Below are 20919 nucleotides of genomic sequence, written 5' to 3' on the forward strand. Positions count from 1 at the left end.
CTGCCATAGAAGTCGGTGTTCAGAGCGGCTGGAGGACCCCTTGGGGGTGTTGTCTAGAGATCTCCCTCCCTTTTTTGGAGTGAGATACTATACTCTCCTGGGAAATTCCAAAATCTGGGAAGCAGTAGATTCAATATTTCCAGAGTCCTTCCAGAAGCCTCTGCCATCCCTGGTCCTATATACCTGAGACACCCTGGTCCTCTCTATTTACCCCTGTCCTCTCCTTCCTCAGACACTAAGAAGGACCTGAAGCAGATCACCAACCACCTGCTTGACATGCTGGTCAGTAAGAAGGTGTCTGGCCAGGGCAGGGATCAGGCCCTGAACCTGCTCAATAAGAACGTCCCCAGGAAGGACCTCGCCATTCACGACAACTCACGTACCATCTATGTGGTGGATAACGGTGAGGAGGTGGGAGGGTCTGGGGCTCATGCCAGCCTTTCCAGTGGGCACCAGCGTACCAGGCAACCAGCAGAAGGTGGAAGGGGTGCAGCTCTTGTCTGGGAGAAGTCTTCATTTCCAACTGAAAAGCCAGGAAAAGTCATTAGCATATTAGGATCCACCAGTGGGCTGGTGAAGGCATAGGTCCAGGCTCTGAATTCAGGGCCTGAACACACCCAGAACACACTCAAAAACATCTGGGTGGAGTTTCCTGACAAGCGAGGCAAGTGCCAAAAAAACCCAAACAAGACTCCACCAACAAGGGGTAACGTTCCTGAAGTCTCAGGATGGCAAAATACAGGCCTTCCAGAGGGAGAAATGGCACCTGTGTACGTTATACAAAGTCCAGTAACAATGTGCCAGGAGATAGTCACTAAATTTGTCAGCTCCAGGGCATCACCCCTCTCCTAAATCACCTTGTTCAACTGTTCAAGAATCATACCTGTGGCTTTATGATCGGCTGTGATAAATTCTCCCACAGGTATAATGACATATAGACCAGACCTTGTTCTAAAAGGTTCAAGTCAGCTTATAGCAGCTTTACCTTTATTCTCTTTTGATACAGCACTTCCCCTGTTTGGTTTCCACAGATCTCAGCAAAGTTCATGTGTAAGTGCTTAGACTTGAACAAATTACTCTAGTGCTTTAACCCTCCCCCTCTCAACACCCTCCCCCCCATCCCAGTTTGGTCTTCTCTCATGTATTACAAAGCCTGGGCATTGACAATTGACTTTTCTCTGCGCTAGGATTTAGGCCCAACCACACGGTTGATAGGATGGGGGTGGGATGGGGAGCAGTATCTGAAAACTGGGCTGAAGACTTGGGTAGGGGAGCCACCAGGCAGAGTAGGGGAACCACCAGGATGTCAAGCCTGAAGTAAGTTTTTGGGTTCAGGGAGGGGCAGACATGGACAAGGAGGAGGTCCAGAGTGTTCTAGCAAAAGAGAATGAGATGCTCAAGGCAAGGGCAGAGTGGAAGGGAAGGGTAGGGGGTGAGGCTGGGGAGGTAGAGCAGGTGCATTTGATGAAGGCCTTTGACAGCCAGGCTGGGGGCTTTGCGTTGGTTCATCAGGCCCCTTCCAATGACTCTCCAGCCCTCCTAGTGCTTTTGTGTGTGTGTTAAAATACACAGCACAAAATTTACTGCCAGGCACTTTTATTTTCGATCTTTACTTTTTTTTTTTTTTTGCGGTACGCGGGTCTCTCACTGTTGTGGCCTCTCCCGTTGCGGAGCACAGGCTCCGGACGCGCAGGCCCAGCGGCCATGGCTTACGGGCCCAGCTGCTCCGCGGCATGTGGGATCTTCCTGGACTGGGGCACGAACCCGTGTCCCCTGCATCGGCAGGCGGACTCTCAACCACTGCGCCACCGGGGAAGCCCGATCTTTACATTTTTAAAATTAATTTTTATTGGAATATAGTTGCTTTACAATGTTGTGTTAGTTTCTGCTGTACAGCAAAATGAATCGGCTATGCATATACATGCAAAGCACTTTTGATTCCCTGCTACATCCAGAGTTTCATGCCTCCCAATGTTTACCTAGGATGTTTCCCCTCCCGTTTACCTGTCCCACCCAAGGTCTGACCAGCTCCTAGCCAACCTCTACAACCTGGCTCTGAAATCAAGCTATTGTCCCCGCAGCAGTGTAGTGTAACAGTTAACATCGTGGGCTTTGAAATCAGACATTGCTGGGAGAGGGTTGCTGCTATGTCACTTGCCAGTTATGTGATCCTGGGCAAGTTACTTGGCTTCTCCATGTCTTGGTTTTCTGCTCTGATCGATGGCGATAATGATTCATACTAACCAGTAGGGTCAATGTTAGGATTAAATGAGATAATGTATAGAAAGCTCTTGGCACATAGTAAGTGCTCCAAATAACTTGAAACTCTTGCTTTGTTGGAGTGAATCACACCATTTGCGGTGTCACTGTTCTGTCCTTATTTACACCTTGTTGTAATCTTTATACATCTGTCTTCCCTTCCCTGTATTGTGAGCTTTTTGATGTCAGGATTGTCTTTTATTTTGGTAGCCAGTACCTAAAAGGTGGTTGTTTATTCGTTCAATTATTCATTCATTTATTCAACAAATACTTAATGGTCGAATTAGCCTGGTGGGTAATAGGAAGCCACTGAAGTTTCTTCAACAGAAGAGAAGAGAAGGGATAATAACCATAAATAGTAAATGTTATATTTACTAAACAAATAATAAATATTTATTGAGTGTCATGATGTGCCTGGAATGGCACTAGGCAGTTTCCATACATTATCTCACTGAATCCTCAAACTCTATGAGGAAGGCAGTATTGTTCCCATTTTACAAAAAAAGAAACTGAAGCCTGGGGAAAAGAGAGCATAAAATAGCATTTGAGGAAGATTATACATCAACCCACAGAATGTTAGCACTGGTAGAGTCCTCTGAGATCAAATAGTCCTGACTTTGTAAATGCTGAAAACAGAAGCCCATAGCGGGAGGCTAATTGCTCAGGTAGGGGCAGAGTCAGGGGTAGAACCTGGCTCTCTTGGCCCCATCCCAGTGCCCTTCACGTTGGATAAGCTACATGCTGCCTAAAGAGCTCTGGTGATAAAACAGGACTGAGCGAGAAGGAGCGTTTGTGAGGACAGAGCCCGGCAAGCATCTTACACTTGCTGCTGTCTGTCTTGCAGGCCTGAGGAAGATCCTGAAGGTAGTGGGGCAGGTTCCAGATCTGCCGTCCTGCTTGCCCCTGACTGACAACACCCGAATGCTGGCCTCTATCCTCATCAACAAGCTCTATGACGACCTGCGCTGTGACCCGGAGCGTGATCACTTCCGCAAGATCTGCGAGGAGTACATCACGTGAGTTTCCTGGAGGGTCGAGTAACTGCAAGTGTAGGACTGGTTGCTCTAAAGCCGGTAAAGAGGCAAGGCTGGTGGAAAGGAAAAGTTTGCTTTATTTCGGAGGCTGGAAACCTGGGGGTGGGAGGAGGGCATACGCCTGTCCAAAGGCTGACTCCCCCCACCGCCCCACCAGACAATCAGGGGGCAAGAACTTTCATAGACAGAGGGAGGGGGCTACAGGCAGAAACAGCACAGTCAGCTCTGACAGTCATCTTGAAATTAGTCATGCAGTGGTCGGATCAGTGTCATCTTGATTGTTTTAGGTACAGTTAGTCTTTAGTTCCAGGGTCAGTTTGTTCCCATTTCTTTGAGGCCAGTTCTCAGAACTGTGGCAGCTTATGTCACGGCTACAGCCTGGTCATCATGTAGTTAACTTCTTCCACCTGGTGAAGGTTTCAGTCTCTATAAGACAGCTAACAGGATACGGCTCAGAATATTATCTATAGCCCTTGAGGGGAACCAAAGGCCCTGGACTTTGCCTAATGACTATTTTTATTTGGTCTCCTTTGACTGCTTTCCTCTGTTTCTGCCTTTTCTCACTTCTCTGATTAAACTTGTTTGGCTAAACGTTTTCCACAGACAAAAGGCAGGTGGAAGACATGGTGGCGGAAGGACCATAGGGTCCTGCTCCGTTTCCGTCGGGCTCTGTATTAGTCATTGATGGCTGTGTAACACATTACCCCCAAATTTAGCAGCTTAAAACAAGAAGTATCATGTGTTATCTCACAATAGGACAGCAGTGTGGCCGAGAGTCAGCTGGGTAGTTCTGGCTTTGGGGCTTACAAATGACAGTCACATGTTGGCCTGGGCTGCCATCATCCAAAGGCTGGACTGGGGCTGGAAGATCTGCTTCCAAGATGGCGTGCTCAAGTGGCTGGCACGTTGGTGCTGGCTCTTGGTGGGAGGCCACGGTTCCTCCCCATGTGGATCTCTCCTCATGGTAGCTGGCTTTCCCCCTCCTTTATTCCAATGATCCTCATACTTGGAAACTATTCAGATTTCTGGGACCGCCCCCCCCCACCCCACCCCATGACCCAGTAGTCTGGGCTGTGGCTCAGGAAGCTGCATGTTTAAAAATCACCAGGTGAGTCTTGGGAAGGTGAAGACCCTGCCTTCACTCTGCTTTCCTTTCTCTATTCCACGGGTTGGCAAACTTTTCCTGTAAAGGGCCAGAGAGTACGTTTAGGTTTTGTGGGACACGTAGGTCTCTATCACAATTTTTTTTAAAAAAAAAACCTTTAAAATGTAAAAACTGTTCTCAGCTTCCTGGATTTGGGTCCCAGTGAAGTTGGCTCCATCCTATAGCTTCTCCTGATCCCGACTTTGTGTCACTTAAAGCTCCTCAGGGCTTCTCCAGTTTTTTTCGACCTCAGCTTCAGCATCCGGTAACTATCTCCCAGCCAGTCCCCGTTTGAACGAGGCCCCCTCCTGGTCAGCCTGTACATGCTGCCTCTGAGGTCACCTGACACTGAGTGGGTAGGGTCACCGCCTTCAACAAATGGTGCCTGAGGCTGCCACTCCCCTCCCCCCTCCAGGGAGGTGCTTCATTAGGGGCCGGGGGCTGGGTGGAGGTTCAGGCACCAGCTGGCATAAGGAACCAGTTTAAAGGGCAGACCCCAACTAATTATGCAAGGCTGGTTCCCCGGCACGGAGTGGGAAGACGATGAGGCACAGGACACGGATTCTCAGAGCTGGAGGGGTGCCCGGAGCTCCCAAGGCTGATCCCTCTCCCCCAGAGGGACTTGCCCAGTTACCCAGCCAGAGGCAGATGTGGGACCAGAGCCCAGGTCTCTGACTCTTGCTCCATGCTCTCTTCTTTCTTTTTTTTTTTTTTTATGATATTTTCCTTAGCTTTTTTTTTTTTTTAATTTATTTTATTTTTGGCTGCATTGGGTCTTCGTTGCTGCACATGGGCTTTCTCTAGTTGAGGCGAGCAGTGTGCGGGCTTCTCATTGCGGTGTGCGGGCAGTGTGTTGCAGTGTGTGGGCTTCTCATTGCGGTGGCTTCTCTTGTTGCGGAGCACGGGCTCTAGGCACGCGGGCTTCAGTAGTTGGGCTCTAGGCACGCGGGCTGCAGTAGTTGTGGCACGCGGGCTCAGTAGCTGTGGCTCGTGGGCTCTAGAGCACAGGCTCAGCAGCTGTGATGCACGGGCTTAGTTGCTCTGCGGCATGTGGGATCTTCTCGGGCCAGGGCTCGAACCCCTGTCCCCTGCACTGGCAGGCGGATTCGTAACCACTGCACCACCAGGGAAGCCCTGCTCTCTTCTTTCATTTATACACATCTGCATTTGCACTGTGCACATCTGCCCTGATTCCCCACATCAAATCAACCTGGGCAGATCATGGAAGGATCAGAAGGCGTGTCACCTCTGACGTCCTCATACAGAGATCCTTCTGTAGAGTAGATGATAGTAGATTTTGAAAGGAAGGCAGAAACTTCTGGCTCTTCTAGTCTACCCCTCACCCCCGACTCGTTAGGGGAAGGGACTGGACCAGACAGGGGATTGACTGGCTCAGGCTACATGATGACTCAGCTACATGGCAGAGTCAGGTCGTGCGGCAGGCATCCTGGTAGCCCTATTGTGCTGTGGTGGCTGCTGTCCTGTCCCACCAGACACCCCAGCTTCTGGGAAGCCTGTTGGCTGACAGCTCTCACCTGTCACCTCTTTTTGGGGACTTGCCTTGGCTGAGGACAGCTGTTCACCCTTCTCAGGGAAGCCAGCATCCAATGACCTGTCCCTCACCCCAACTTGGAACAACTTTGAAGGGTGTCTCGGCTCTGGAACTCTTTGCAAGCTGAGGCTTTGTCACGACCGCATCTCAGTCCAGTGCCTCCCTCCATCCAGGCCTGATTTCTTCCCTTTCCCAACAGGTGTTGATCCCAAGAGCTCTCCCAAATAAACTTCCTGAGTGTCAGTCCCCATCTGAGTGTGCTTCTTGAGGAACACATCTATTACTTCATTTATCCCCATCGTAACTCTGAGAAGTAGTAGTGCTATCCTCAGTTTCCAGATCAAGAAGCTGAGGCTCAGAGAGGTTCAGTGAATTGCCCCAGGTTACACAGCACATGAGTGGTGTATCTAGGATGCAAAAACAAATCTGTCTGTCCCCAAATCTCACACTCCTCCCATTCCCCTTGGCCAGTTCTCTTGACCACGCTGGCCCTCTGTTTTAGGGGCAAGTTTGACCCCCAGGACATGGACAAGAATGTGATTGCCATCCAGACGGTGTCAGGGATCCTGCAGGGCCCCTTTGACCTGGGCAATCAGCTGCTGGGACTGAAAGGAGTTATGGAGATGATGGTGGCTCTGTGCGGCTCAGAGCGTGAAGCGGACCAGCTGGTGGCCGTGGAGGCCCTCATCCATGCTTCCACCAAGCTCAGCCGTGCCACATTCATCATCACCAACGGCGTGTCACTGCTCAAAGAGATCTACAAGACCACCAAAAACGAGAAGATCAAGATCCGCACACTGGTGGTGAGTGCGCTGGGTACCAGACACTGTGCCGGGCATCAGGGACACCAGAATGAATGAGACGTGGTCCCTGTCCTTGAGGAGACCACGCCCTAAGCACCCAGATCCACCCACAGGCCTCTGCAGATCAGGGTGATAAGCAGGAGGTTGTGAGAACGTGGATTCAGGATGGGGGACCCTGCCATGTAACCCTAACAATGATCTCCTCGATGCTTTTGAACGACAAACACTGATGAGCTTTTGTCCACCAAGTAGTTTTAGTGCAAACTCCAAAAACTCAGTTTGTTTCCTTAATCGGTTTCTATATAGCACCTTGTTTCCATTTTCATTTTATAGAAGTAACTTCCTTTTTCTTGACAGCAATTACAGTGAAGATTTGAGTCACTGATCTGTTTGTGGGGTTTTTTTTTGGTTCATATCAATTAAAAAAAAACTAATTTTAGCTTCTGCAGAGTCCAATTTTTCCTGGGTAAAAATCTGCACAGCTGAATCTGCCCCCCAACAAAAATATGATTTCACAGCCAGTTTTTGTGCCATACGTTTTATCGTTGTGGTTACAGATATGGTTAGTATTATCCTGTGCTGATTTTTCAAAATGACAAACACAAAACATCTACGTGGGCAAAATGGTGGGGGAAAAGGGTAAGTTGAAAACCTCCAGCTTTGTGGGCATCTACCCTAACCTGGAAGCCTCAGGGAAGGCATCTCAGAAAGGTGACGCCTGCCCTTAGTTCTGTAGGATGCAGACAGGTTTATCCAGGCAAAGAAAAGGGGCAAAGTGTTCCAGCCACAGGGACCCGTGTGAGCAAGGCCTCGTCCCCAGGCCTTGGTGTCTCTGATCCTACACATCTCCCCTTCTCCCCAGGGACTCTGTAAACTTGGCTCTGCTGGCGGCACAGACTATGGTCTCAGGCAGTTTGCAGAAGGGTCGACAGAGAAGCTGGCCAAACAGTGCCGCAAGTAAGGGGGTCCTATTTCCTCAAGCCCACCATCTCCTCTCAGGGATGTGCCCTAGTGGATGCCAGATCCTAAAAAGCCGCCCACCTGCTGCCCTGAATTGTTTCACTCTTGCCCCAGTCCCAGCACCCTTGCCTCCCCTCCCCCAGGTGGCTGTGCAACACGTCCACAGATACCCGGACCCGGCGATGGGCAGCGGAGGGCCTGGCCTACCTCACGCTGGACGCCGACGTGAAGGATGACTTTGTTCAGGACATCCCTGCCCTGCAGGCCATGTTGGAGCTGGCCAAGGCGAGTGTGGCCCTGGCCTCTGGCCTCAGGATCTGCTGGATTCAGGCTCACGGGGCTGTCCGCTGAGCGTGGGAAATTAGACACACAGTCCTCATCCTGACTCTACCCCCTACTCTTCCTGTAAACCTGGGTTGGTCATTTCCCTCTGTCTGGCCCTCATCTTTCATGACTGTAATATGGGCTCACAACTCTTCATGCCTTCCAGGCAGTGGGAGGATGAATAAGATGAGGGCATTTTTTTCCTGAGATCCCCCCTCCCCCCCCAGGGAGTTGAGGTTTTTGAGGGACCGAGGGGCAGTACCTGGCCTCTTCTGGGCCCCTCCCTCCTTCCCAGTCCCTCCCAGATGTCCTTCCTCCTCTGCTGGGCCACCTCCCCCCGCGCCCCCCTTCCCCCGCTCTTTGCCGCCACTAAAGGGTGGAAGTGTGGGAGGGAGTTTCCACCAAAGGGTGTCCAGCTCCCACCCTATCCCACCGCAGTCTGATGGAAAGCCTATGGGACTGGGCTTTTGAAAGGGGCACAAAGCAAAAAGTGCACTGAGAGGACTCCCGTTGGTGCTCTGAGGTGCTGCTGAGGGGAGCAGAGCCTGTGTGAGCAGAGCTGGTTCCTCTCCCTCGGGGCCACGCCAGCCACGCTCCTCCCAAACCAGCCTGCCTGTGAGGGAGCCTCTTGGAGGCAGTGGTTTGTTCTCAGGTTTCCTTGCTGCCTGTCCCCTCCTATCCCCCACCTCCTGCCTCCAGACCCCTGACAAGACCATCCTGTACTCGGTGGCCACCACCCTGGTGAACTGTACCAACAGCTACGACGTCAATGAGGTCATCCCAGAGCTGGTGCAGCTGGCCAAGTTCTCCAAGCAGCACGTGCCCGAGGAGCACCCCAAGGTGGGGAAGGGGATGGCCTGGAGGGGAGCTGTACCACCGGACCGCCAGAGAGGTGGGAAGGACAGTTAATGATGTTCAGGCGCCGTGCCTGTGTGTCTGGGAGGATTCGGTGGAAGAGGCAGAGAAATTGAAAAGGATCATGGTCAGTTTCTCCCACTAGGTGGCACTTGTGTTTTTCTTAGTGTTAATGTTCTGTGGAGGGGGAGGAGGAATCGACGATTTAAAGTCGGAGAAACCAAATGGAGCCAGGATGAACGTCTTCCAATTTATGTTGTTGATTTCATGGACATCTGACAGTTAGTTGTATTTCATGTCTTCCACATTTATACAAATTTTATTTTCTGGGATATCTGGATTTGGGGATATGGGTGCTAAGTACGAATAATGAGAAGCGGAGGAACGGGGGATCAGGGGCAGCCCAGGTGTCACAAATCCGCTTGGGACCCTTCCCACAATGATTCACTACACGCAACGGCATACTTTGTATGTGGTTTGTATATGAATATATATGCATTGTATTTCCAGCCAATAAAACATTTAGATTTTTTAAAAAATGACCAAAGTAATATAACCATGTTGCAAAACAAACACAAATGTGACAGTAGAGAAAAGAAAACAGCTACTTGCAATTACATCATCTCCCTCTGAGAACTATTTTGGTGTATTATATCACCTACCAGAGACTCTTTATTTCTGTGCGTTTTAAAAAAAATAGTTATAATCAGGGAACCTCCCTGGTGGTCCAGTGGCTAAGACTCTGTGCTCCCAATGCAGGGGACCCGGGTCCAACCCCTGGTCCTGGAACTAGATCCCACATGTTGCAACTAAGAGTTCGCATGTCAAAACTAGAGATCCTACGTGGCTCAACTAAGACCCAGCGCAGCCAAATAAATAAATAATTAATTACTTAAAAAAGAAAAAATAATAAAAATAGTTATAATCAGAATGTAGTTATTATTTTGTACCCAATTTGGGGAAAATGCTTTAGATGTTTTCCACACTGCTATGTCGTTCTCTGAATCATTTTTTAAAGCTGCATAGGATTTCGCGCAGGCAAGGGTGTAGAGCATGTTCTGCCGCCATGAAGTTCTAATGTGGCTTCTAGAGATTGCCTCTTCCCAGCCACCCTGAGGATTATCTGTAGAGACTATTCAACCCCGGGGCTGACCCAATCCACTGTTAGGTCAGCTTTATCTGTTCTCTCTCCCCTCCCACCTCTGTTTACCCACCCCACCCCCATGCATAGCCTAATGGAAAGCCAGCCTTCTGCAAGAAAGTAACATCTAGGTCATCTAGGGTTTTGGATGATCTTCCTTCTCTTTCGGGATTGATTTCCTTGCCATCTTTTCATCTCCCCAGGACAAGAAGGACTTTGTGGACATGCGGGTGAAGCGGCTTCTGAAGGCCGGTGTCATCTCAGTGCTGGCCTGCATGGTGAAAGCCGACAATGCCATCCTCACTGACCAGACCAAAGAGTTGCTGGCCAGGTACGGCTGCAGCAGTTCAGGGCTGGGGTCTGAGGGGCCTGGAGGCAGGAGGCTGGGTGGGGAGATAGAGATGGTGGGGGTGGGGAGTAAATGAGGGAATGAGCCATTAGGGGCCTGAAGAGGAGGCTGATGGGGATCAACACTGAAAAGTGACATGGCGGGCAGGTCATCACAGGGGCAACTTTGCATTGTGAGGAAAGAGGTCACTGTCCATTCTGGTGACCTGGTTCCCAGGCCCTGAAATGCCAAAGATGAAAGGCACAGTTTCTGTGCAGCCTGACGGGAGGCACACAGGCTCAGTTACCACACGACACGGCAGGTGCCATGATGGGGGACATACAGAGGGCTGGCTGGAGCACGAGCAGTGGCACACAACTGGCCAGACTGGAGGGTAGGTGGGTAGGCAGCTAGAAAGGCCTCCTGGAAGATGTCACAACTCAGGGGAACCCTGAAGGAAAAAAAGGAGCCACTCAAATGCAGCAGAAGGAAGGGTTCCAGGCAGAGGGAACAGCGTATGCAAAGACCCTGAGGATGGAGGGAGAATGAGTGAATGAGGACGGGGTTCTCCAGGGATATGTCTGGAGCATGGAGTGCACAGGAGAGAGTGGTGCTAGATAAGACCAGAGAGGACGGCAAGGGCCAGAACATGGTGGTCCTGGGGTGCTTCCATGAGGAAGAGTTTCTCCTGGATGGTGGGCAGCAGGGAGCCATTTGGTATCTCCCTAAACAGGGATGGGGCCGCTGTTTGCAGCTACATCTGGCCTCACTTCCTCCTCAGCCACTTATGTCCATGGCAGTAGCTTCCCAAGGTTAGTTCTGGGGCACGTGCTCACTGGCAGCACTTCCCAGAGTTTCACTGGGCCTGCTGATGCCTGGGAAGCGTGTGCTCATGCACTGAATGTCCTTTATCCTTGCTCTCCAGGGTATTCCTGGCACTGTGTGACAACCCAAAGGACCGAGGTACCATCGTGGCTCAAGGTGGTGGCAAGGTACATTGGGTGGGCTAAGGGGTCCTTGCCATCCTAGAAGGTGCTTCACTGGGGAGAAGCACACTTGTGTACATGTGTGTAGGTCTGTGTGTGTGTCTCTCTGTGTGTATGTATGTGTATATGTGTCTATGTGTGTCTGTGTGTAATTGTGTGTCTGTGTGTGTCTCTGTGTCTCTTCATTTGTGTATGTGTGTGTCTCTTTGTGTGTATTTGTGTGTGCACGTTCTTTGCCTGGCCCAAGAATAATGCACCCCCTGCCCCAACCCGACCTCTGGAATACAGTCATTAAGGTATCTGTGCTGTCAGTGCCTAAGTCTATGAAGTGTCATGGGATTTACTGTGGGATCCCATTTATCCTCCTTGTTACTGGAAGGAACCCTGGTGCAGATAGAGACCGTGGGCTTTGCTATAGAAGGCTTGTCATCGAGTCCTTGCTTGTCCCCTTTTTAGCTGTGCAACTTCAGGCAAATTACTTAATCTCCCTGAGTCACAGTTTCCTCGTCTGTAAAACAAGGGAGAACATCACACACTCACTTTGCAGAATGTCACAAGGATTAGAGAAAATACACTTAAGTGTTGGCTCATAGGAGGTGCTCAGTGAATGGCTGCTATTATGATTAGGTTTGACTTAGTCAGAAAGTAAAAAATGATTGATTTATTTTTCCAAAAGCCACATGAACGTATGGATGGGTGGGGAAGAGGGCGGGCGAAGATCTCCATGTGTGCTGGGAACCAAGGGGAGTGAATCCGTGATTAAGAATTTAACTGTTTTCCATGATGCTCAAGAGTTGACTCTATTACAGTCTTCCTGAACTTCTGATGGGACAGCAGTTGGAGAGGGACGCTAGGGAGAGAGGCCTCTGTATATTTGTGACCGAGGGGTGACTGTGCCCTTTCTTGCAGGCCCTGATTCCCCTGGCTTTGGAGGGCACAGACGTGGGCAAGGTGAAGGCAGCCCATGCTCTAGCGAAGATCGCTGCAGTCTCCAATCCGGACATCGCCTTCCCTGGGGAGCGGGTGGGTGATGGGGGCAGTAGGGTGGCAGTGATGGGAGGAGTCTGCTCCCAGGGGCCTTTCCCCTTGCCACCCTACCCCTGGCCTGGGAGAGGGCGTGGTGCTGTCACAAAGAGGGCCATGAATTGGAGGTGCGTGGATCCCAGGCCTGGCTCTACCTCTGACGAATAAGGCCGTCCCCTTGGAAACTCAGTTATCTCACCTACGAAGTAAAGGAAATAATCCCGCCCCTCAGGATCATTGTGAAGATTGAATCAGACAATGGGTGGGCACGTGCATTGGAAATTCTAGAGCTGGGCACCTGTAAATGACTGGGGGGACATGGTCTCCACCTGACCACTCCTTGACGCCTCCCCCCACAGGTGTACGAAGTAGTGCGGCCCCTTGTGAGTCTCCTCAACACACAGAGGGATGGGCTCCAGAACTATGAGGCTCTCCTAGGCCTCACCAACCTGTCTGAGCGGAGTGACAAACTCCGGTGAGTGGGGCGTAGAGGGAGCAGGGGTGGAGAGAGGTGTCCCATGAAGTGTTGGTGGAAATGTCACAGGTACCGTGTGTGCTCTTCTCTGAGGACAGGCTCGAAGGCAGTGGGTAGAAACGACCGTGGGAAAGATTTGAACTAGCACTTGGAAAGACTACAGTGAATGTGCAAAGCCAAAGGAGACTGGAAAGGCATTTCCTTCTGAAGTAGTAGAAAAGATATCAGGTGGATGGGTGGGGATAAAGTGTCCCCACACATCCCCAGAAGCAGGGGGATGGTGGGATTGGGTTGAAATTCTTTTGATTGCAAGTGGCAGAAAACTCAACTCCAATTGGTTTAAGCATAAAGGGAATTTAATGACTCAGGTCATTAATGACTCATCTGGGATAAACCAGATTCAGGTGCGGCTTGATGCAGGCGTTACAAAGCTGTCCTAGATCCTACACCTCTCCACCTCTTCTGTCTGTATTGTCTTAATTTTCAGACGGGCTCTTCCCCTCTCTCATGATCACATGAGGGTTGCTCCAGACTTCACATCTTCTTGGCTTCATCTCCAGCAGGAGAGAGAAAGACATTCCCCAGCAATAATACAAGAGAATCTCTGGCTGGGTGACATGTTCATCCCAGACCCTGTTTCTATGGCCAGGATGCTGTGCTATGTCATTGGATACCCCTCCTGGAGCCGGGGGTGGGATTACTGCCATCTAAACCATGCTGGCTGAGGATGTGGAATGGCCCTTGGGTGGCCAAAACCCCAAATGCTCATTACAGAGGACTCAGCAGCCTCTCTTCTTCCACCCCTCAAACCCTAGGCAGAAGATCTTTAAGGAGAAGGCCTTGCCAGATATTGAGAACTACATGTTTGAGAACCATGACCAGCTGCGGCAGGCAGCCACAGAGTGCATGTGCAACATGGTGGTGAACAAGGAGGTGAGGGGGCTCCAGATGGGAGTGATCAAGGCATGGAGAGTCGGGCCACAGGTCAGGGCCTGGCGCTAGATTGGGGGCTGTTACAGTGGTATTAAGGCAACATTTTTTTTTTTTTGCGGTACGCGGGCCTCTCACTGTTGTGGCCTCTCCCGTTGCGGAGCACAGGCTCTGGACGCACAGGCTCAGCAGCCATGGCTCACGGGCCCAGCTGCTCTGTGGCATGTGGGATCTTCCCGGTCCGGGGCACGAACCCATGTCGCCCGCATCGGCAGGCAGACTCTCAACCACTGCGCCATCAGGGAAGCCCTTAAGGCAACATTTTGTCAAAGAACCCAGGAATCCCTCAATCTTTCCTAGATGACAGCCTCCCTCCCTATAAGGACCCCGAGAGGAATATAATGCACAAAGGAGACAAAGGAGAATACACAAAGTAATATCATCCCTAGCTGTGGCTTTGACCCCAAAGCTTGGGCTGGATGGTGTAGAAGTCCCATTTCCCCAAGTTATTTACTAAATAATCTCATAGCAAAAAATATAGGAGGCCAGGGCCTCTTAGAGGTCAAGAGAGGCTAGACCACTTGCATCTGTTGAAGCTCCACATATATAAAAAAATGAAGAAATGCAAAAACAGTTACAAACGATTTTAGAATATGTTAAATGTTAACATTTAATGAACGATCGCTGTTTCCACAGAAACCGCAATGCACTATAACTGTGTTCATCACAGAATAATTATAGGATTTGTAAAAATAAAATGAATTCAGAACACATCAATGGCTTCATGGTCTGGTACTGGGATAAATTATCACCATATGATGAATGAATGTTTCCTTCTTTCCATCCTGGCAGAGCACTGCTGTGCCTGTAGGTAGAACCTCCTCAGAGGTAACAACAGGGTTGAAATCTGAGGCCCTTTGTTAACATGACAACCAGGGCTAGTGGCCGAGTGTGAGACCCACTCCATTGCCCCTCAGTTCTTAACTCAAGTCTTGGATGTTCTCACTGTTATAGCAGGAAAACCTGATCCATGAAAGTCTTTTAAAATCAAAAGAAATAAAGCTACCACAGTCCACCAGGGAGCTGGCCTGAGGCTGGGCTGGGGGCCTGGCAGCCACGTGGGAGAAGAGAGTGTATCCAAAGACAGTGGAGGGGATGGGGAGCACCAGTGGCCACAACAACCCGAATCAAAATGAACAGTGGTCCCAACAGGACAGAAGTTCATTTCTTGCTCACATCATTTCTTGCTCACATTAGGATCAGGTGGCTCGTTTCCAAGCAATGACTTAGGGATGCAGGCATCTTCAATCATCAATAACTATACCCCCCCCAAAAAAAGAATTGTCTCTCCCTCTGCCACCTTGAGAGTGGTCTCCATTCAGATGGGGAATGGGGAGACAGACCACAGGAGAGACCCCTGTAGCGCTCCGCCATGGTGGCCTGGAAGTGACACACATTACATCCATTCATGTTCTGTAATGAGAATGAGGTCATGGCCATATTTAGTGCAAGAGGTGGGGAATGCAGTCCTTTTGGGGCAGCTGCTTTCTAGTCACACCTGTGCCCCAAGAGGGGACTGCGCTATCACTATACTCTTACCTCTGAGGACCACTGCTCCAGCTTCAGGGAGTTGTAGGTAGAGGTTTATAACCTGGGCAGCTGTGACCTTTGACCCCTCTTGGCGTTCCCCTTCTAGGACACCTCACCCAACAAAATGCCCTTAAATTTAATCAATCAGATTTTACTATAGAGCAGAGGGATGTGGGGGGGAGGGGGGGTCAGTGTGCTTTCAGGCATGTCAGGGCCCTGGGCCCCAGGAGGCTCTTCTCCTGGCTTTTGGGTGCTTGGGAAGCCTCATCCCTCACCTGGTGAATGGTACAGCAGCTCCTGAGTACCACGTAAACTACCCAACTGTCTGCTGCTCTTGCCAAGCCTCTGTGCCTTCAGGGACTGCAAAGTCATTTAATGGCAGACCCTGAAGGCCCATCTGTTGTGGAAGAAACAGTCCAGGCTTCCCCAAAGGGAAGTGAAACATGGCTCTTCAGGCAACATCTACCCTTCAGGAGTCTGTGCCTGCCCTTTCCCCATGGGTGGAGAGCTGAACGCAAACAGAGGCAACAGCGAATGCTATACAAGGAACCCCTTATTCTCTTTAACCTTTTAGCTGGAGGAGTCTGTAGCACTTTCATCTAACTAGTCAGAGAAGACTTCCTGGAGGAGGAGGTGTCATGGGTGAGATGCTCAAAGAAAAGCTCTGAGGGATCTTGGGTCAGAGAATTTGGCTCCAGATGCATCTTTCCCTCTCCAGGCTGGGCAGATGGGGGCATTTTTCTCTGAGCCGTGTACCCGCCTCCCATAGGTACAGGAGAGGTTCCTGGCTGATGGGAATGACCGGCTGAAGCTGGTGGTGCTGCTCTGCGGGGAGGATGATGACAAGGTGCAGAATGCGGCTGCAGGGGCCCTGGCCATGCTGACAGCAGCACATAAGAAACTGTGCTTCAAGATGACTCAAGTGGTGAGAGTGGGCCCTAGGGACTCTGGGGAGTCCCCCCACCCGCAGACCACACTGCCCTGTATGATCTTCTGGGGGGAGGCCAGCCCCTGTATCTGTTCTTACCACCTAAAGAGAGGAGAATCTATATGATTCGACCCCCTACACTCACTATTTGGACTCCCTAAGTGTGCTAACTCACTTTGGTGGTGCTTATAAGTCATTACTTAAGAATAATCACAATAATAACAATAGCACTAACTATTGCTGTGGAGCCCCTGAGCTCCCCAAGAGAAGAATGGATGTGGTTGGGTTACCATCCACAGTTTGACGAAGAGGCAGCAGATTCTCTTAAGTTCACGTGATGACCAGACCCTTTGTGGGACTGTGGCCATCTCAGCAGGTGTAATGAGAGTGATATTGACATAGCCGCAAACAAGGGGATGCAAAATGAAATTTTCCTTATTTCACCAAACTGAACTTAGTTTGTGGGCATCATATTCACTGATGGTGAAAAATGTAAACATCTCAAAAAAAATGTAAACATCTCAATTCAAATGTATTAAAGCAAGTCTGCTTTACAGGCAGGCTCTTTTAGATCGCCAGCTTAAGGCAGGGGTGTGTGTGTGTGTGTGTGTGTTCTCTAAATTCCATGGGGGCTTATGCTGTCCTGGCACCAGGGCAGGGGTCTCTCTCCTAGATGTAGCTCATCCTGCTTGGTCCCTGGCCTTCAGCACTTTCCCTAACGCAAGTTTTTCAAAATTGTAAGGTGTGTAAGAGTCACACGGAGGGCTGGTTAAAACACTTTCCCCAGATATTCTGACTGAGTAGATCGGAGGTGGGGTGCTTCCGGCCTGGGGACCACAGGCTGCTATCCTAGAGCAGCTTCTGCTGAAGTTACTGGTCACACATTTCTGTCACCAGGCCCCGCAGGGTGCTCTGTGACTCCTCCACTTACTGTGCTCCAGGCGCTGCTCTAAGTGCTTGCACCTATTATGTCATTCCATCCTCCCAACAACCCTGTGCAGTGGGCATGATTATTATTATCCTCACTCACCAATGGTGAAACCGAGCTCAGAAAAGTAATAGCCCAACACCACATAGCCAGTTAGATAGGAGGGGACTGGGATCCTTCAGGATTGCAACCCACTCCTGGCCACTTCTTCCATCTTCCCAAGGGACTCAGAAATCCTGGCTGCATTCCTGTCCCAGGGAGTGATAGGCACTAGACCCATGATCAATTACGCATCAGCATAAAATCTTTCCCTGAACCCTACCACAGCTAGCTGAACTTTCCTTTCCTTTCCTTGTGGTAGGATACAGTGCAGAGTTTACAAAAGTCTGCTGAGAAGCTCAGAAGAATAATTTGCCTTTTCTTCCTCTCTGTATCTGTCTCCCCATCTGATAGCAATGTATGTAGAAAGGTATCTCTGCTAACTAGTGGAAGGTAATAGGTCTGAGGAAGCAAAAGGGAAATTGTTGGATTAGTGCCTAAAATCATCATTCCTGTCCACTTCTATGTGATGGGCTCTTACTATGCTCTAGCCATCATGCTAAGCTCTTTTCATGTGTCATATCATTAGATCATCACAATATTATGAGGTAAGATAACAGATGAGGCTCCTGAGGCTTGGAGAGGTTAAATAATTTAGCTAAGGTCATACAGTTGGTAAGTGGCTGAGTTGGGACCTGAACACTAGTCTCTCTGACTCCAAAACCCATACTGATGACTATTCTATTCTGTGTCTGTTGAATGTTGTAAGTGTCAACCCTCCTGGTTCTATTCTCAGCTCCATTTCTGTCTCCTGGGGGTGATCAGAGTGGTCTAGAGTCCTGTCTCCCCCATGTACAGTAGTTGGGCTGCTTCACATCTGGAAATGGAGGAGAGAGATGGAGGAGGGGTGGAGGAGAGGATACACTCCAGACTCCAGTGTTAATTCCAGTTGAAGTCAGGGCTGGTGGAGTGCATGCCTAGAGCATGTCTCTAAGGGCACCTGGGTTGGCAGAAGCAGGCGTTGTGCATGCGTCCAGGGTTAGAATCCTCCTTTCTGAACATCCTCCATTCCCATTCCACTCAGGCATGCAGTGGGCAGGTCCCTTTGCTTCTCAAGATGCTTAAAATTTAAATGGATGTGTGGATGTTTATTCTCTACTATTTCCAGATGTGTGACTATAGCTAAGTTACTTCCTCTCCCTGAACCCCAATTCCTCCACTTATAAAATGAAAAGGATTGGATTATTTCAAGTTCCTTCTAGTTCTTCAATTCCTGCCCTGGTCCTGGTAAGGAGATGGGCATCACCCAGCTAGTCCCAAGGGGTTCAAGTGGGCATATGCTGAGCCCCATACAGATAACCAGATGTGTGCTTCCCCTTTCAGAGCTCAGAATCTGGGCCTGGCCAAGGCCTTCTTTTTATCTTGTCCAAAATCTACTTTCTCCGTCCCCCCCACTGATTCCTCCAATCCTTCCTTATCCTCTTCCCCACCTTCAGACGACTCAGTGGTTGGAGATACTACAGCGGCTTTGCTTGCACGACCGGCTGTCAGTTCAACACCGGGGCCTGGTCATTGCCTACAACCTGCTGGCGGCTGATGCTGAGCTGGCCAAGAAGCTGGTGGAGAGTGAGTTGCTGGAGATCCTGACTGTGGTGGGCAAACAAGAGCCGGATGAGAAGAGGGCAGCAGTGGTTCAGACAGCTCGGGAATGTCTCATCAAATGCATGGATTATGGCTTCATTAAACCAGTGTCTTAGACAGGGCCCAGAGGGATGCTGGGGCTGCTCCTGTTCTGTGCAGAGTTCTGAGCTAAGAACTCACTCCTGGGGTGTCAGTTCAGCTAGGGATCATAGCAGCGACAACGAAGTCTCCATATAAAAGAAGGACTTGATTGTCCCCTGAGTTGTGAATCTCCCCCTTTGCTCTAGGAAAGTTTGCATGTTTCATTAGCTCTCTTGTTCCTTACATCTGTCATGTTCCCAAAATTCCTAGAATAATTTTCATCTGTGATTAGGAAGACAGGTTGGATAATTCTCTCTGTACCCATTCCAAAGTCCAGGATAATGGGCTGAAGTTCTTTATGTTTTGGAAAATGGATTGTGTGGTAAAGTAGGAACTAACAGGTGTGTGAATATAAACGTTAGTGCTGGTGTATCTGGATGCTGATCTGTGCTGTTTTTTATATCCTCTCTCCCATGCTGTTTGAATAAGGCTGCCTAGAACTGCATGTTTCAGCTGTAGTGCCCTGTCCCAGCCCCATGTCCATTCCCATCACTGGAAGTACAGTTTATGTTCAAGAGTATGACATGATTTTTGCAATCTGCTTGGGGCAATCTTCTAAGCAAGATGTATGTGATGAATATAAATAAGATCGACTCATAGTACTTTAAGCAAAAAAAAAAAAAGAATTCATTGGTTCATATATCTTGTCAATGCAGGGAAAGGTCTGACATTGTTAGAACCAGGGCTCAAATGTTGTCATCAATATTCTTTTCCGTGTGAGGACTTTTATCTCTCTGTCATCCCCCGTGTCATATCTTGGTTTTAATTTCCTCTGGGTTGGGCTTAATTTCTGGCAAGCTCTTTTCATGTGGTGGGAAAGATAGTGCCCAGAAGCTCCAGACTTCCACGTTTGTTTGTTTTTTTGCCCGTGGTTTGTGGGATTTTAGTTCCCCGACCAGGGATCGAACCCTGGCCCTCAGCAGTGAAAGTAAGGTGTCCTAACCACTGGACCGCCAGGGAATTCCCACATAGTTGTTATAGCTCATAATCATGGAAGAGAAGAGAGAGGACCATTCTTAATAACCCATCAAAATTCCCAGAGATAACTCTGATATGTGTAGCTTGTATCACATTTCCATATATCACATTAACAGCATGAAGAAGAAAAATAATATGATTATTTCAATAGATGCAGGGAAGACATTTGATAAAATTAAACAACTCACGATAAAAAATTCCAGTAAACTAAAATTAGGAGACTTCATTAGTCTGATAAAGATTATCTACATAAAGGCTACAGCCTAAATGATATCTAATGATCCCCCTGAGATTAAGAATGAGACACGGGACGTCCCTGGTGGCGCAGTGGTTAAGAATCCTCCTGCCAATGCAGGGGACACAGGTTCAATCCCTGGTCCAGGAAGATCCCACATACCATGGAACAACTAAGCCCGTGCACTACAACTACTGAGCCTGTGCTCTAGAGCCCGCGAGCCACAACTACTGAGCCTGTGTCCCACAACTACTGAAGCCCGCGTGCCTAGAGTCCGTGCTCCACAACAAGAGAAGCCACCGCAATGAGAAGCCCGTGCACCACAACGAAGAGTAGCCCCCAACTAGAGAAAGCCTGCATGCAGCAACAAAGACCCAGCACAGCCAAAAAAAAAAAAAACAGTAAAACAATACTTGCTATTACCAATTCTATTTGGTTTTGTACTAGAGGTTCAAGCTAGTACAATAAGGCTAGAGGTTTGTACTAGAGGTTCAAGCTAGTACAATAAGGCAAGAAAAGGAAATGAAAAGCAGAAAGATTGAAAATCAAGAAATAAAACTTTCAAATTATTCACACAACAGTACTGTACACGTATACATGTACATGTGTACAGAAAACATTTACA

The 20919-nt window shown here is 49.4% G+C and overlaps 1 protein-coding gene across 3 annotated transcripts in view; it reads left to right on the top strand.

Moving 5' to 3' along the window:
* UNC45B (unc-45 myosin chaperone B) overlaps positions 1-19459 on the top strand; it is a 30235-nt gene extending 10776 nt beyond the window's left edge. For all 3 annotated transcript variants that reach the window (XM_082679849.1, XM_082679850.1, XM_082679851.1), the window contains 13 exons: positions 233-403; positions 3104-3275; positions 6492-6792; positions 7655-7749; positions 7896-8037; positions 8776-8916; positions 10276-10403; positions 11326-11392; positions 12296-12409; positions 12769-12884; positions 13700-13817; positions 16174-16329; positions 18796-19459. In XM_082679849.1, coding sequence (XP_082535975.1) covers positions 233-403; positions 3104-3275; positions 6492-6792; positions 7655-7749; positions 7896-8037; positions 8776-8916; positions 10276-10403; positions 11326-11392; positions 12296-12409; positions 12769-12884; positions 13700-13817; positions 16174-16329; positions 18796-19056 — 1982 coding nt within the window. In that variant the 3' untranslated portion in view covers positions 19057-19459. The remainder of the gene's footprint in view (positions 1-232; positions 404-3103; positions 3276-6491; positions 6793-7654; positions 7750-7895; positions 8038-8775; positions 8917-10275; positions 10404-11325; positions 11393-12295; positions 12410-12768; positions 12885-13699; positions 13818-16173; positions 16330-18795) is intronic.
* Positions 19460-20919: the final 1460 nt, after the last annotated feature.

This window comes from Grampus griseus (genome assembly GCF_964374135.1).
Source record: "Grampus griseus genome assembly, chromosome: 20".
Classification (NCBI taxonomy): Eukaryota; Metazoa; Chordata; class Mammalia; order Artiodactyla; family Delphinidae; genus Grampus; species Grampus griseus.